This window comes from Xiphophorus couchianus, chromosome 3, assembly GCF_001444195.1.
Source record: "Xiphophorus couchianus chromosome 3, X_couchianus-1.0, whole genome shotgun sequence".
In the NCBI taxonomy this organism is placed as follows: Eukaryota; Metazoa; Chordata; class Actinopteri; order Cyprinodontiformes; family Poeciliidae; genus Xiphophorus; species Xiphophorus couchianus.
Window position 1 is genome coordinate 18,730,327 of NC_040230.1, and position 14,417 is coordinate 18,744,743.

General features: G+C 37.5%; 1 protein-coding gene across 2 annotated transcripts in view; it reads left to right on the forward strand.

Annotated features, from left to right (window-relative positions):
• aplp1 (amyloid beta (A4) precursor-like protein 1) overlaps positions 1-7,094 on the forward strand; it is a 43,790-nt gene extending 36,696 nt beyond the window's left edge. Inside the window, exons 12-17 of one of the 2 annotated variants that reach the window (XM_028013132.1) lie at positions 638-805; positions 967-987; positions 1,122-1,180; positions 2,204-2,266; positions 2,414-2,557; positions 4,334-7,094. In XM_028013132.1, the coding sequence (XP_027868933.1) occupies positions 638-805; positions 967-987; positions 1,122-1,180; positions 2,204-2,266; positions 2,414-2,557; positions 4,334-4,435 (557 nt within the window). In that variant the 3' untranslated portion in view covers positions 4,436-7,094. The remainder of the gene's footprint in view (positions 1-637; positions 806-966; positions 988-1,121; positions 1,181-2,203; positions 2,267-2,413; positions 2,558-4,333) is intronic. The other variant, XM_028013133.1, reaches the window with a different exon arrangement.
• The last annotated feature ends 7,323 nt before the right edge of the window (positions 7,095-14,417 follow it).

A 14,417-nucleotide genomic window follows, 5' to 3' on the forward strand; every position in this document is an offset into this window, starting at 1 on the left:
TCTGTACTCAATACAGAGTATTGAGTACTGTATATCGTTTATATGTAATGTTATTTGTTTTGTTTTATTATGTCTGACCTTCTCTAAATACCTTAAAGGCATTGAGGGCTTCCTTCTGGTGAACAGTGGCGCTGTTGTTCCTGCAGCTTCATGATTTATGGCACACTGGGCCTGTTTTTCTTCCTGGGTTGTAATGAAACATCTCAATCCCTCTTCCTTTCAGCTTCATGTCAGAAGGTTGAAAGCTCAATGCTCATTTTTCCAACCTTACTGATCCCTCACAGACATATGGCTAGTTTTAAGATGAATAAATGAGCTAACATGAAACTATCTAGAGTGTAGACTGTGCTTCTGCCAGGAAACAAATCAATAAAAAATTAAATTTAACAAAGCGTCCCTGATGAATTGTGAAATAGCCCACAAGACGTTTGCTAGGAGCTTGTTGATGGTGGTAAAACGTGACATTAGTGTGAATGTGTTCATATATTTGAGGTTGAGGTTTAAAATTGTGACATCATGTAAATGAATTAAAGCTTATGTATTGAGTTCATGTTCAAATGCATTATTAAAGGTTCAAGCCTTTCAACAGAACCGAAAATTAGCATTGATAATGTGTACTTTTTGTGCATCCCTTCAGAGGAGCTTGTCAAGGCAGAGCGAGGGGACATCAGTGAACTCATGACCACTTCCTTCTCTGAGACACGGACCACTGAAGAGTTCGTACCAGCTGAGAGCGAGGAAGAAAAGGATGATGAAGAGGAGGAGGAGAGGGCCTTCCAGAACCGCCCATATCCTCCTCGCATTGGTACTCACTCACTCACTCATTACTCATGCAAGCGCCCACGTATCTAACACCCTTTAGCTCTTCCCTCATTTTGTGAGGACGCGTAAAATGATGGTCTGCTTTCTCGCTCATTACTCTTGTTAATGATGCTTCTTTTCCCTCTTCCTGCCATTTTCTTCTAGATTTACAGTCTAATAAGAAAGGTGAGCTACAGTTCAGCATCATTTAACTGCAGTATTGTGCACTTTACAGTAATTACAGCAATTTGTTTATCTTAACATTTCCCATAGCTTATTATGCTTTTGCTTTTTTTTTTATCTGTCCCTCGTGTGTATAGAGGATGAGTACGACTATGCTACATCTGAGAGAGGTCCTACTTATGAATATGAAGAAAAGGTAAGCTGATGATCACTTTATTCTGTCTGTCTACAAATACTAAGTATTTTATGTGCACTTATATTTCACTAGGCAGAAATGGTTGATGTGAGAAGATGTCCACTTAAAACATTTCCTTGAAAATATTTTTGCAGGGGCTTTTCAGTCATCAAGGCCGTTATCAAAACATTAACGTCACTAATTAAATGCATAAGGTTAAAAATATTATTCACACAAGTATATAATTCAGACTTTTTTGAGAATTTCAATGATAATAGCTTGCCAACTTTATTATTGTTTAAGACCAATAAAAAGGTGAGACAACATGATAGCCCCACTGACCTTCTGCATGTGGGCTGTGGTTATTCTCACTGCTTCTTCACTTTTTCTTTCAACTAAGCTTTCCGCTATAATGCTCAGACACGGGCTGCACCATAGTGGAGCTGTTCGCACTATCACCTTATAAAAAAGTTGTGGGTTCAAATCTTAGCCAGAGGCCGGTCTGCATGGCTGCTAGTGCTCAGCCTTTTTTTTGGTCTTATGCACTGCTGCACAGTATATCAATTACGATCAAAACATCACTATATGCAATATCACAATTGCAAAGAACGGCTTGGACACAATATTGGGTAGAAAGTTATAGTATATACTGTATGCACTCACAATATGCATAGCTTTATTATATTTGGCAAGTTCGATGGAATTTAATTGGCCTTAATGCCTACGGTAGAAGTATATTTTTAGTAGCCACAATGCTAATGCTCAAGGTGAGTAATTGGAACTTTGTATTGCTGTCAAGAAAAAAAAGTGAATTAATTCTAATTGCTCATTGTGGGCTGTTTTTTTTTACAGTAGCGTCGCACACATATTTTTATATTATGATAAAATATTCTAATTTTCTTAGAAACTGAATCAGCTCTAAGCCTAAAGTTTTGAACATTATTGAAATACATCACATTGGCCAATGAACCTTTTAATGATACTTTGATTTACTGAGATGCACCTATATAGTTTTTTATTGATATATATTCTGTGTTTCTACAGATTAACACCTCTGCTGAGCTGAAACAGGTAGTCAAGCCCAATGAGATTGCAAGAGATGAACTGGTAAGAGTTTATGTTGAAAATGTTTTCTAAGCCTTTGAAATAATTGTTGTAATAAATTGTATTGTATTGTGATGAATTACAATAACAATGATATATTTGATTCTGCACTGAAACATCTATGCTGTTTAATATTGCTTCCTTCCAAAGCAACCTGATGCCCTGGAAACATTTAACCGTGGCGCCATGGTTGGGTTGCTGGTGGTGGCCGTAGCCATTGCCATGGTGATGGTAATCAGCCTGCTTCTGGTGCGCAGAAAGCCATACGGCACTATTAGCCATGGCATTGTGGAGGTAGGACTCAAACCAGACCTTTAATTTAGGAATAATTGTAAAAAAAAAAAAAAAAAGAAAAAAAAAGTTGTTGTCATGGTTTTTAATGTTATAATTTTGAGGCTAAAAAAGTCACCATCTTACCTGCAGTACATTGTGCTCCTTTGTCTGGATAAAAAGACAAAAAGATCAAGCTAACGGCTGCTCAGTTATTCTATAGCTAACGTCCAAATAGCTCCTTTTTGTCTTCCTTTCACCATGTTAGGTTTGTATTAAATACTCTACCAAGTCATGCGTGAAAACATGTTTCACATGGAAAATTATCAGTAACAAACCACAGACTCACACATCTTCAGTATTAATAACCACAAACGAGCAGCTTGATGTGGAAGTGACAAGATGTAAAATGTTTGAGATAAAAGTAGCTTCATCTTATTTTGAACGGATTCCACACCAACTAGTTGTTAGATTATCCAATGAAACTTCCTTCTGTTTCACCATTCTAAGATTGTTCAGACTTGTCTCTGTTAGGGGTAAACAGACCAGTGATAACATCAACTTGGTAAAACCTGCATTATTATTTGGGGGGTTTTTCTATTGTTTTTCTGTCTTGCTTACAACAAAATTACTGGTGCCACACTTACTGAATAGTTTTTATCATTATGTCTTACTTTTTGAAGTTAAGTATCTTGACATTTTTAAAGAGCGATCTAGGATTTCATGTTGTCTTTACTGTTCTCCTCCACAACAAAATGGTAAAGACAGGAGAACATGCCATTTGAACAAAGCAGATTGGTGTTGATTTTCATTAGTCAGGAACTGGCAACAAGACAGAAAAATAAAACAATTGGAAGCAAGCTGTAACATAATACCCAATGCCTAATCCTGACCCTTTAAAATGTAACCAATAACATAATAATTTTCCAGTAATAATTTTGAGTGAGAATAACAGTCTGTAATTAACTGTGTTACAAATGTGGGTCACATAATCACCTCCCTCTTCCTGAATTCTGATGCATTCTGTTTAGCTAGCAACTTAGTAAGAACACTTCACGTAAGTTAATGAATTATGTTTTTTCATATAAGACATTGTGAATTTAAATGTCTAAGCTAATTAACAATATGATAAAATAGATTTAGTACAACAAATACTATTACAAATAGGTCCTGAAACCATTATTCTGCAATGCGCATATATGGTATATGAATAAACTATTAGGATGACTTGGCAATCTAAACTGGTTATTAATTACAAACTGCACAAAAGCTTTAAAAAAACGTCATTGGTGGGAATGTAACGCAGGTGTTTGCGTGTACCTGCCCTTGTAAAGAAAAGAATGTATGACACTGTTGGCAAAATGCTGTCAAGCCAAATCAAAAAAATAGAAAAAACATTAGGATATTTTTGACAAGTTATTATCGGCTTTGGCTTCATCGCAGTTAAAATGACTTACATTATTACATTTTAGGCAGATATTATCCTATTGGTTGTACACTACTGTGTGCTATAGGGAGGTAAAAAAAATAAAACCTCCAAAACTTACTGTTACAAAACTGCTGAAAAGACTGACTGTGTACTAAAGAGTAATTCTACTGTGATTTAAGGTGTTTGCATAGCTTTACAGAGTATCTCCACAGTTTTATATAGAAATCTATCAATCGCCTCCATATGTTTTTCACTGATATTTTCCCTTTTATGACTTGAACACCTTTGTTTTTAATCTTAGTCAATGGCATGAGCTTTATTTGCATATTTTTCTTCGATGTTATAACTCAAGCCTTTGGTGTTTTTCGTAGCAGGTCGACCCTATGTTGACACCCGAGGAAAGGCAGCTCAACAAAATGCAAAACCACGGCTACGAGAACCCCACCTACAAGTTCTTTGAGCAGATGAACTGAAGCACTGGATGCTACCAGCAAGTCATGCCTGACCACATTTTGTCCCTCCAAAACCCCTCCCCTCCGACTTGTCTCCCCACTCGTCTTGAAAGTGGTGTCCCAGATGCACTTCCTGTGATGGATTTATGATGTGTTGCATATTTAAATTAACTGATGATAAAGTAATAGGTTCCTTACCCATAGCCAGTTAATCGCATCATAATGTGATTAATGAGATGTAATATAATCCTATATTACTTATTGCAGTCAAATATTCCTTTTGGGTAAGCAGAGGTACACCATTTCATAATCGCAGAAACCATCCATCTCATACTTGTGGCATGACTTGACCTGCTGCTCCTCCCTTGCAGCTGAATTTTGAATGGTGCATAATGCTTTATTATTAGTATTTATTTTTCATTAGTAGTTTCTTTGTTGAGATTGAGCCACAGTTAGATTTATCTGTGTAGATGAGCGTGAATGGCAGCCTAGCTGATAATCTAGCTGAAAACTTACCTCCACGAGTTACTATGACAACTGTAGGAAAAGATGTGGAGTTTTCGAATGTATGAGACAAACAGGCTTTAATTTAAAAACACAGAAAAACACAAATTAATGCAGAAACACTGTATGTGCTGGTTGTTCAAAAAATATTTAGACTTCTGAACAGGAACCATTTGGCAAAATACACACGAGCTATAATTATCCAGTTTATTTGTTTTATTATTCGGCTTCCAAAAAGATCTGTACTAATTATTCTGAATATTCAGAAGTCTATTATTTTGCTGGAAGCATGACAACTTTTGGTGTATGATGCTGCAGTATTTATTTGTGTTGTTCCTGTCATTGCTTTCAAAGAGTCCAAAATGTTCCAGACGGACACTGTAAATAACGTAAGTACCTGCTACTAGATGTAGACATTTCTATGATTAATTTGCATCGGTGTAATGGAAAAATATGTTTTAAAAAATAAAGACATAATAAACACATTGTGCTGTTATGAGAAGGAGAAACATTTTCCTAACATGGCTGATTGAAAACGGACTGTTGTAAAAACCAGCACAAGACAACGACACAGCAACTACTTTCTGAATGTATTTGAGGTAGACGTTGAGATTCCTCCCTCTTTTACTTTTAATGCATCACTCCCCTTGTAGTGAACATCAGTAGGTAGCGCACTTTGACACATTTAAGGACTATTTCCCTGGTGCCCTTGTCATCACTTTGTGTAGCAGCCTGTTTATTTTCACATTTGAGCAGAGGGATTATACTAAATAAATCCTGCACAGAGCAGTAAAGTCTAAAAACAGGGCACAACTATGGTATTGGGTCACCATATGAAGTATCATCTAGAGTCTAGACAAAGACACTCTGCCATGGTAGTCATACTCTTGTTTTTTTCAATATATATCTATATATATACATCAATTTGACCTCTTTAAACTCATCACACTGGATTATAGTAGTCTGTAGAAGCTTTACATAGGTCTCCTTGTAGAACGGCTTTCAACTGAATGACTCATTCTAGTTTTCATATTTATGATCAACCTGCTACCCTAAATAGGTGAGTCAAGAAAAGGGATTGCCCCTTGAAATTCTGGCGAACTGTTTACTGCTTAGTGTGTCATTTTGTTTTCCTCTACCCTCTAAAATTTATTACTGGTCACCTTGATTAGAAAAGGTCACACTGTGGAGTTTATCAGGCTTTAATTATATGTTTTAGCACAAACAATGCCATATTTGTTTATGTCTGTTTTCAGTTTTACATAAAGCTCATGAATAAACTGAGTGAGGGGAGGGGCTTTTCTTTTTTTTTGCGTGTGTGTGCTTTCAAAAAAAAGAAAAAATGAAATTGAGGTTTGCCATAATTTTGTTTGTCTCGTTAGGTGGGTTTAAAAGCGGGTTGTGGTCATGTTATGACAGGATAAGAGAAGTCGCAGCTCCGTGTATAAAGTGTACAGCTCCGTTAGTGAATGAAAACAATGTATGTTCACAGTTTAAGTCAGTCGATCTTGTAATGATACTACTGAAACCATAGATGAGAATAAGCTTGCCTGTGTTTCCCAAACCACCGAAGGTTTCCTACCAGCATTTAGCAAAACTCAACATGGTGTATACTCTAGTTACTCAAGTCACATTTGTACTTAAACATCCTGATTCAGATTCTAGACTTCTTCGTTGGTTCGTCCCCTTATTCCCTGATAAAATATAAACTATGTTATCGAGGTTTTAATTGCTGCATTATTGCCTTTTACAATGCTGTGTTTTGGATGTAACTATTCTGTATTTTTTATTTATTATGTAACAATCAGTTGGATTGAGGGTCATGCAATTCACATGTAATTAAAAGCATGTATGCAAAAAAATAAAAAATAAATAGATGATGCTGAGGAAATGTGAATCTTAATTGACATGCAGTGGCATTAAGCACAACTAAATTGTTGTAAACCTGGTGAAACGATGTAAATTTATTCACCAGGATGTTGTTACTACTACTGAAAGAGCTGTTCTTCATTTTCATTAAGACCTTTAACCAAAGACATGCTCCATGACTTCTTGAAACAGATTTCTTTATTTGGCAAAGTGTTCCTGTGTAACTTGTACTGTAAACAATCTGGCAAATTTAAACTGGTTGAGTTAATTAAAAGTGTAATAAAGGTGAATGATCCCTTAAGCGTCATTGGTGTGTTCTATTTTTTTTTTTTTAGCACAGGTGCATCTCTATAAAATAAATCACTGAAAAACTAAAATATTGTATTAATTCAGTCCAAAAAAGTGAATAATAGTAATTAACTCAAAGTGATATATTTCAAGGGTTTATTTTTATCCATTTTTTTGGCTCACATTACATGAATCTCATGCCTTTCTCAGCCTGACTTTTTCCTTCCACTGAACCCTCTGTAATTATACTTGGATACCACACTGTGCCTACGCAATCATTTGTGGCCTAACCTCTCTGTAGAAAGTGTCAGTCACTTCCACCTTGACAAATGTCTGAAAATCTTTTTAATGAAACATCTGATTGTCTTATAATAAGAAAAAACTTGAGAAGCCCACATTAATTTGGGTCAAATATTTTTGGCATCCTTCCACCAGCTTCTCAAAGAAAGCTTGTTGTAATTTTGTCCCACTCCTGCTGATTTCTGATGTAACTGTATGTAAGTATGCTGCTTAATCACATTCACTTTTCTATTTACCCACCTTTTTTTCAGGGGTGATGGCCACTCCAAAACGTCAACTTGGTTGTTCTTAGGCAAGATGTTTGGACATTTACATGGTGCTTAAATTTGTATATTTATTTGAGCAGATGTGGCGCCTCCAGGCATATAAAAATTATACCCAGTGATGAAACAGTGTCCAATGCAGCCACAGGTGTTCCTTCGTTTAACTCAGATATTATGAATTGAGTGTTAAAGGCCATGACATCATCACATGGGCTTTCCCAAATTGATCAAAAGCACACAAAGCTGTGTATGTAAAGTTTTAACCTTTGATAAAAGAATAAAACATGTTTTTTTGTATGTTTTTTAAAAAGTCAGTTTTGTTATTCTGTCATTTAGAAAATATTAAATTATTTGGTAATCTTAGCTGACAACATGAGAAAGGTATAGTGTGATTTAATGTCAGTTAGAAAAAACGTTGCATGTCCTTTTATACAGTGTATGTAAATCTTTGGTTTCAACTGTACAAGTGGGGGTAGGGGGAACCTTCAGGCTTACTCGTACTGGAAAATCAGCTCTTCTTCCACTACAAGTCTACGTTAGGTTTCTTTGGAAAAAGAAACCTAACGTACATTAAAAAAACGTGCTTTTTACATACAGTTTTAACTGGAATTAGCAATGGCTATACAGATATATAGCAAGGACTTGGCCCAGGTAGTTGCACAAGCACATCTATTTCTGTTCTTTTGTGTGGGTGTGTGTGCGCATAGGGGTGGGTGGGGGTGCGTGTGTGTGTGTTATATTGACGTAAAGACAACATTTGGTAGTAAAACTTTTTAGAGATTACAATCATGACCAAGCCTGAGATAAGAGAATTTCTCAGTTTTCAGCATGGAGTTTCAGTGACTCCTTAAGCCACAGTGTCAATTCTGTGAAGCCAAAATTGTATCTCACTTCCTTTGTCAGGAAAAGCTACATAAGATAATATCATTCTGTTACCATGTTTTAAACGACAGAAAAGAAAAAGAAAAAAACTGCAAAAAAGAAAAACATTTATTATAATTTGCTAAGTTATGAAGGAGTTCGGTTCAAGAAAGGCTAAATGAACTTTACCTTGTTCAGTTCATATAATGTGTCCTGGTAACTTAAAATTTCATATTATTGCATCTTGCAATGCAGCCAATTGCTAGGCCTAATAAACAAGACAAGAGAACAATGTAACCAAAACATACTACAGTCTATCCTTACTGAATGCTTTTTTACATATTTTATGTTTAAAAAGCTGCATCTACTGTTTGTGTTGGGAACCGGGATTTTGGGGTTTTTTTGTGGGGTTTTCTCTGTTCGCCTGCTGCTTCATCCTTTATCCACCAGATAGTGTTAGAGGCTGCACACCTGGAGGGGCGTGCCCGCTGACTCAGTAAGCGCACTTGTGGCTCATCATCCAATCATCCTGAAGCTTAAGAACTGGAATCCATCTTGACAGAACACTCAAGCCAACAGTTAAACCCTGCAGACATTATCATTTTACAATGTTCTCTAATTTTTAATTACTCACCCCAGAGTTTTTCCCTTGACGGCGCTAAGATTGCTTATGTCATTTCCCTGTTGTCGGGTCGAGCCTTAGAGTGGGCCGAAGAAAGGCTTCCCACGCCAACCAATTTTGGTTGCACATTTCATGAATTTTTGAAGGAATTCAAGCAGGCTTTAAGTAGAGGCCCAGATAAAATATTCAATTCTCGCGAATAATGGACATTCAAACAGGGACAGAGAACTGTAGCAGATTTCGCTATTGACTTCAGAGTAAAAGCCGCTGCTTCAAATTGGAACACTGCCGCGTTAAAGAGCACCTATTTTCATGCCTTCATGAGTCAATTAAGGATGAATTAGCTACACTAGATGAACTCGAAACTTTAGAAGAACTAATAAATCAGACCATATGGCTCGATAATAGAATCCTGTCCCGAACAAAAGAAAGAAACCGAAGAACCCCACTTGTAAGAACATTATCAGCTTCTACTACAACTCACTCTGCTTCCTCTACGCAGAACCCGAAGCAAATCGGTCACACTCGTCTCACCCCTGAAGAAAGGCAAAAAAGAATCTGAGGTACTCTGTTTGTACTGTGGGTCTCCTGGCCATTTCATTGCCCACTGTCCGGTTCGGTCAAACTCCCAGATCCGCCAGTAAAAGCAAGGAGGCTGGCGGACTACCTACAGAAAGAGAAATCTCCTCGCCTGCTGTTCTCTGCAACCTTGGTCAATAACAATCAATCCATTCCTTTGTCTGTTCTGATAGATTCTGGATGTGAACAAAATCTCATTGACTCGTATTTTCGTTCAGCAAATATCTATTGCTCTAACCGTGCCTCTTTATGTCTCAGCTCCTCCTTATGGAAAAGCTCTTCCCCGGATCCTCCATAAAACTAAGCCTTTACTCTTGGTTATTTCCGGAAACCATAGCAATCTCACTTCATTTTTTGTTTTCCTGGCAGCAAACTCCTACATAATATTAGGCTTTGAATGGTTACAACATAATCCACACATCAACTGGTTACACATTGAATCCTGGTCCACTCATTGTCACTCCTCCTGTCTGCATTCAGCAGTTCGTCCAGGTCCATCACCGGCAGAACTACACGAAGCAGATCCTCCTGACCTGTCATCCATCCCTGCAAAATACCACAGCTTGGCACCCGTTTTCAGTAAAACGAACGCTCTCTCACTTCCACCTCACTGCCCTTAAGACTGTGGCATAGATCTTCTCCCCGGAGCACCTTTACCCACCAGCCACCTCTACAACATCTCTTGACCTGAACGAGAAACTATGGAAAAATACATCAAAGACTCCCTGGCAGCGGGCATAATTCGGCCATCTTCCTCTCCCCTGGGGGCTGGTTTCTTCTTTGTGGGGAAAAAAGATGGATCGTTCAGACCCTGCATTGATTACAGAGGTTTGAACCAGAAAATAGTTAAAATCAAATGTCCTCTGCATTCAAACCTGTACATGAAGCCACAGTCTTTACCAAATTAGACCTCACAAACGCTTAACATCTTCTCCGTATCCGCCACGGAGATGAGTGGAAAACAGCGTTTAAAACACCCATCGGGCATTTCGAGTATTTGGTCATGCCCTTTGGTTTGTCTAACGCACCAGCATTTTTTTCAAGCCCTTGTGAATTATGTTTTAAGAAATTTTCTGAACGTATTTGTATTTGTCTATCTAGACCAGGGGTCTCAAACTCCAGTCCTCGAGGGCCGCAGTCCTGCAGTTTTTAGATGTGCCACAGGTACAAAACGCTGGAATGAAATGGCTTAATTACCTCCTCCTTGTGTAGATCAGTTCTCCCAGCCTTGCTAATGACCTAATTATTCTATTCAGGTGTGGTGCAGCACCACACCTGAAAAGTAGTCTTTTCACTGTCTTGCCATAAAGCAAGGCAGTGAAAAGGTCATGAAAATGTATCTAATCTGATTAAAAACTACAAAAAAATTTATTAAATGCTGGTGCAAGATAATATTACTCAATAGACTATAAAGCTGATTGAAAAGCTATTAAAAATACAATTCACTTTCAGGTAAATCAAACTGATTTTTATCATTTCAACAGTTTCACATTGTACACTGGCTATGTTTCCAAAGTAAAAAAATAACTAATTGAATTCTGAGTATGTTATTTATCATTAATAATAAGGATACTTAAATTTCCACCTAACATAGCAAATAAGTATTGTTTTGCTTACTTATTTTAGGGAATGGAGCAGCCTCTAACATCTTTACAACTGAAAAGGTGAACTGCTCGCTCCGGTTTGGAGGTCAGTCTGTGCTCTAAGCGGAAGACTTCAAGTATCTTAGTGTCTTGGCTGAAATGTGTTTTTTTTCCATATAGTACTTGGAGTTGGACTTAGAGGCAGAATGGGAAGCTCCATCATCCATGGGGAGCTTGGAGTAGAGCCACTGCTCAGCGGACTGATGATGCTATCCTTAATCTAATGAATTTAGAAGCATAGGCGGAGAAAAACAACCATCAACAAAGGGTTGAAGAACCTTTAGCTGTCTTTTGCGATTTTAGTTTCTGAGAAAAGTTTCTTTTGAACTTAAAGTAGAGCGATGAGTAATGCAGCACGGCAGCTGTTGTCACTTGTGCATGCATTTCTTTGATGTCTTAACAAAGGCATGACAAACAAATCTAAGTTCTCCACCATGTGAGGTAATTAAAAAGGATCAGATATTCAGTCAAATCAATTAATAGGTAACTCTGGCACAGTTCCCAAGCAGAAACTCACCTGACAGTCAGTGGGTGTGTGTGGGCTGCACTCACACTTCCTTCACCTACAAATTACAAAGAAGTGTCAAGCCCCAGCCTCTGGTTCACTTCTTCCAAACCACAACACTGACGGGTAGTCCTGCTCACCCAGATTACTGTGAAAAGGCTCTGTGGCTGTACAGTAACAGTTTGCCATTGATGCCTGTAGCGCGGATCAGTCATCTTGGTAGTGGTTCCTGTGAAGTCAACTGCTCACATACCGCCAGTGCGGTAACGTAAGCCGACTCATATTAACCTAGACTTTAATCACTTCGCAGTCTGAGCATCTTGTTCAGTTCGGTAACACTTTGATTCATTCAACAAAACAACAATATGAAACCCCTTTGTTCATAAAAATAAAGTTGTTTTGTAGGTGGATCAAAGGTGTGTTTGCACGATAAATGTATTTGATAAATATCTTTAACATCATTTGCACAATCCGTCGCACTACGCTGATGTGCACAGAAGAGGAGCTTGTCACCATTTGCTATCCTGCTCAGACACACCCCAGTGAGTCAGCAATGCATGGGGTCTTGTGGAGTGGTCTGATGGTGATTGTTCAACTGACAGTGAGGGGAGAGCAGCTGCTTGGGAGTGTGATGTGAGAGGGGGTGAGGTGTGCATGGGGGGGAAGAGATGGTGTGAACATTCTTGATATTACTTGTAGGTGAAGCCCTTCTCATCACTGCTTGCTTCCTATGTTGTGCAAGGTGACATTTAAGCATTGGTATGATGCTAATTTCCTTGAGGGGAATAGATGAGATCATGGTGTCTGTCCAGTGGTTTTGAGGAGGACTCAGTGATGAGTGTTTGCACAGAGTGCTCGCAGAGAAGCCCCAAATGTCACAGAGTAGCTCAGAGCCATGCATACACCCACACTTTGACAAACCACCAGACTGAGTAATCATAAATGGTCAGTTGTTATAAGTTACAGTGATGCAGAGCTGAAAGATCCTTCTCTTACTAATGCATCAACATCTCAAGCTTGTGATCACAGCGATCACAACGAAACCACACGGTGGTTAACTTGACATGCATGCAATGATCATTTAAGGTAAAAATGGGAGAAGAATTTTTGTTAAATATCTAAACGTAGAAGCTCTCATTTGTGCAAAAGCGCCACAAATTTTCAGCTCTTTCCATGGTAATGCTAACATGAAACTTCTCTTTGCCAGTCTTCACTTTGTCAATAGGTTTACGGTGGCTTTCAAAATTAGTTGTATTATTTGGAGGTTAACGGTCTCAACTTCAAAAGGAAAAAAAAGATCTTATCAGCAAGACAAAACAATGTCAAGGCATCGGAAAAAGTACATAACTACTCATAAAGATTGGAAAAGTTGAACCAATCTCTCTTGAAATCTTGAATTTTTTGGGGACAATTGCTGGTTCTGCTTTAATATGCTAATAAGTCTTACTGGGTTGTTTATATGTCCACATTATATGTAACTTTCAAAGAAAGGTGAAACTACCTTGTAAAACCTTAACCATCCCACCAAATGGTGAAATGATCAATAAATAAATAAAATGCTCGCAGCAACAAGTGAACTAACTGAAAGGCACATTGCTCTGACCTAAAAAGGTCCTTAACAGTAAGCCCAGCGTATTATGCATTTGGCACATCAGAGCTGAAGATTAAAATGATTTTTGAGAACGAACTAAAATTACTTCCAGATTGAAAGTCTGGTAGCTCATTTTGTAAGTTTTTAGAGCATTTAATCTATATGTTAACTTGTTTGGCAAAGCTTGTTTTCACCACTCTCCCATGACAACATTTTAGCTTTGTATAGAATCACAGATTCACAGATTAATGCTTTCCTGTTAGGCGTTGCGTTTTTAACCTCTGCTAGTGCTCTGTGGCTGTTTCATATCTTTATCTCATATATTGTGAGGGAATGTAGTCTGAAGTAGCTTAAAAATACATATTTTAGCTGTTAAGCTACTAAATAATATGTAGCTTCTTTAGTCTATGTGCACTTGAAAATACAAAAATACAAAATTTTAAAACTATAATGCTCTGCTGATTACAATGCGTTAGTATATTATTGTAAAGTTAATTAATTTCAGTAACTTATTTTCAAGCCAGTTTTTCTGTAAGTTTTGATGATTTTTTTGTTTATTCGTAATGCAAACATAACATTTCAGAAAAGAATATGACATCAGACCTTAATACAGAAATATGGGCTTAATAAACATTTTAATATCTGCTTAAAGCTTTTTAAAACCTACTTTTTCATTTAACTAACAAGCCTCATTGGCACACATATTTACATTTATTAAAAATGACTGCATACCATACCACTTGTTCATGAGGCCCTTTGAAAATAATAGGACTGCACAAGAAGTGCTGAAGAACAAAGTCAAACAGAGGAGAGAATGAAAGGTGTATTGACACACAGATGCAATGAAAGTTCTGGAGAAGAAATCTACAACACTAAAAACAAGTCGGACAAAAAGTACAAGAAAGCTTGGACACAAACACTATCTAAAGGCTTATGTTTCATCACCTCTGAAAAATAATCTGGTCCAGGACCTCGGAG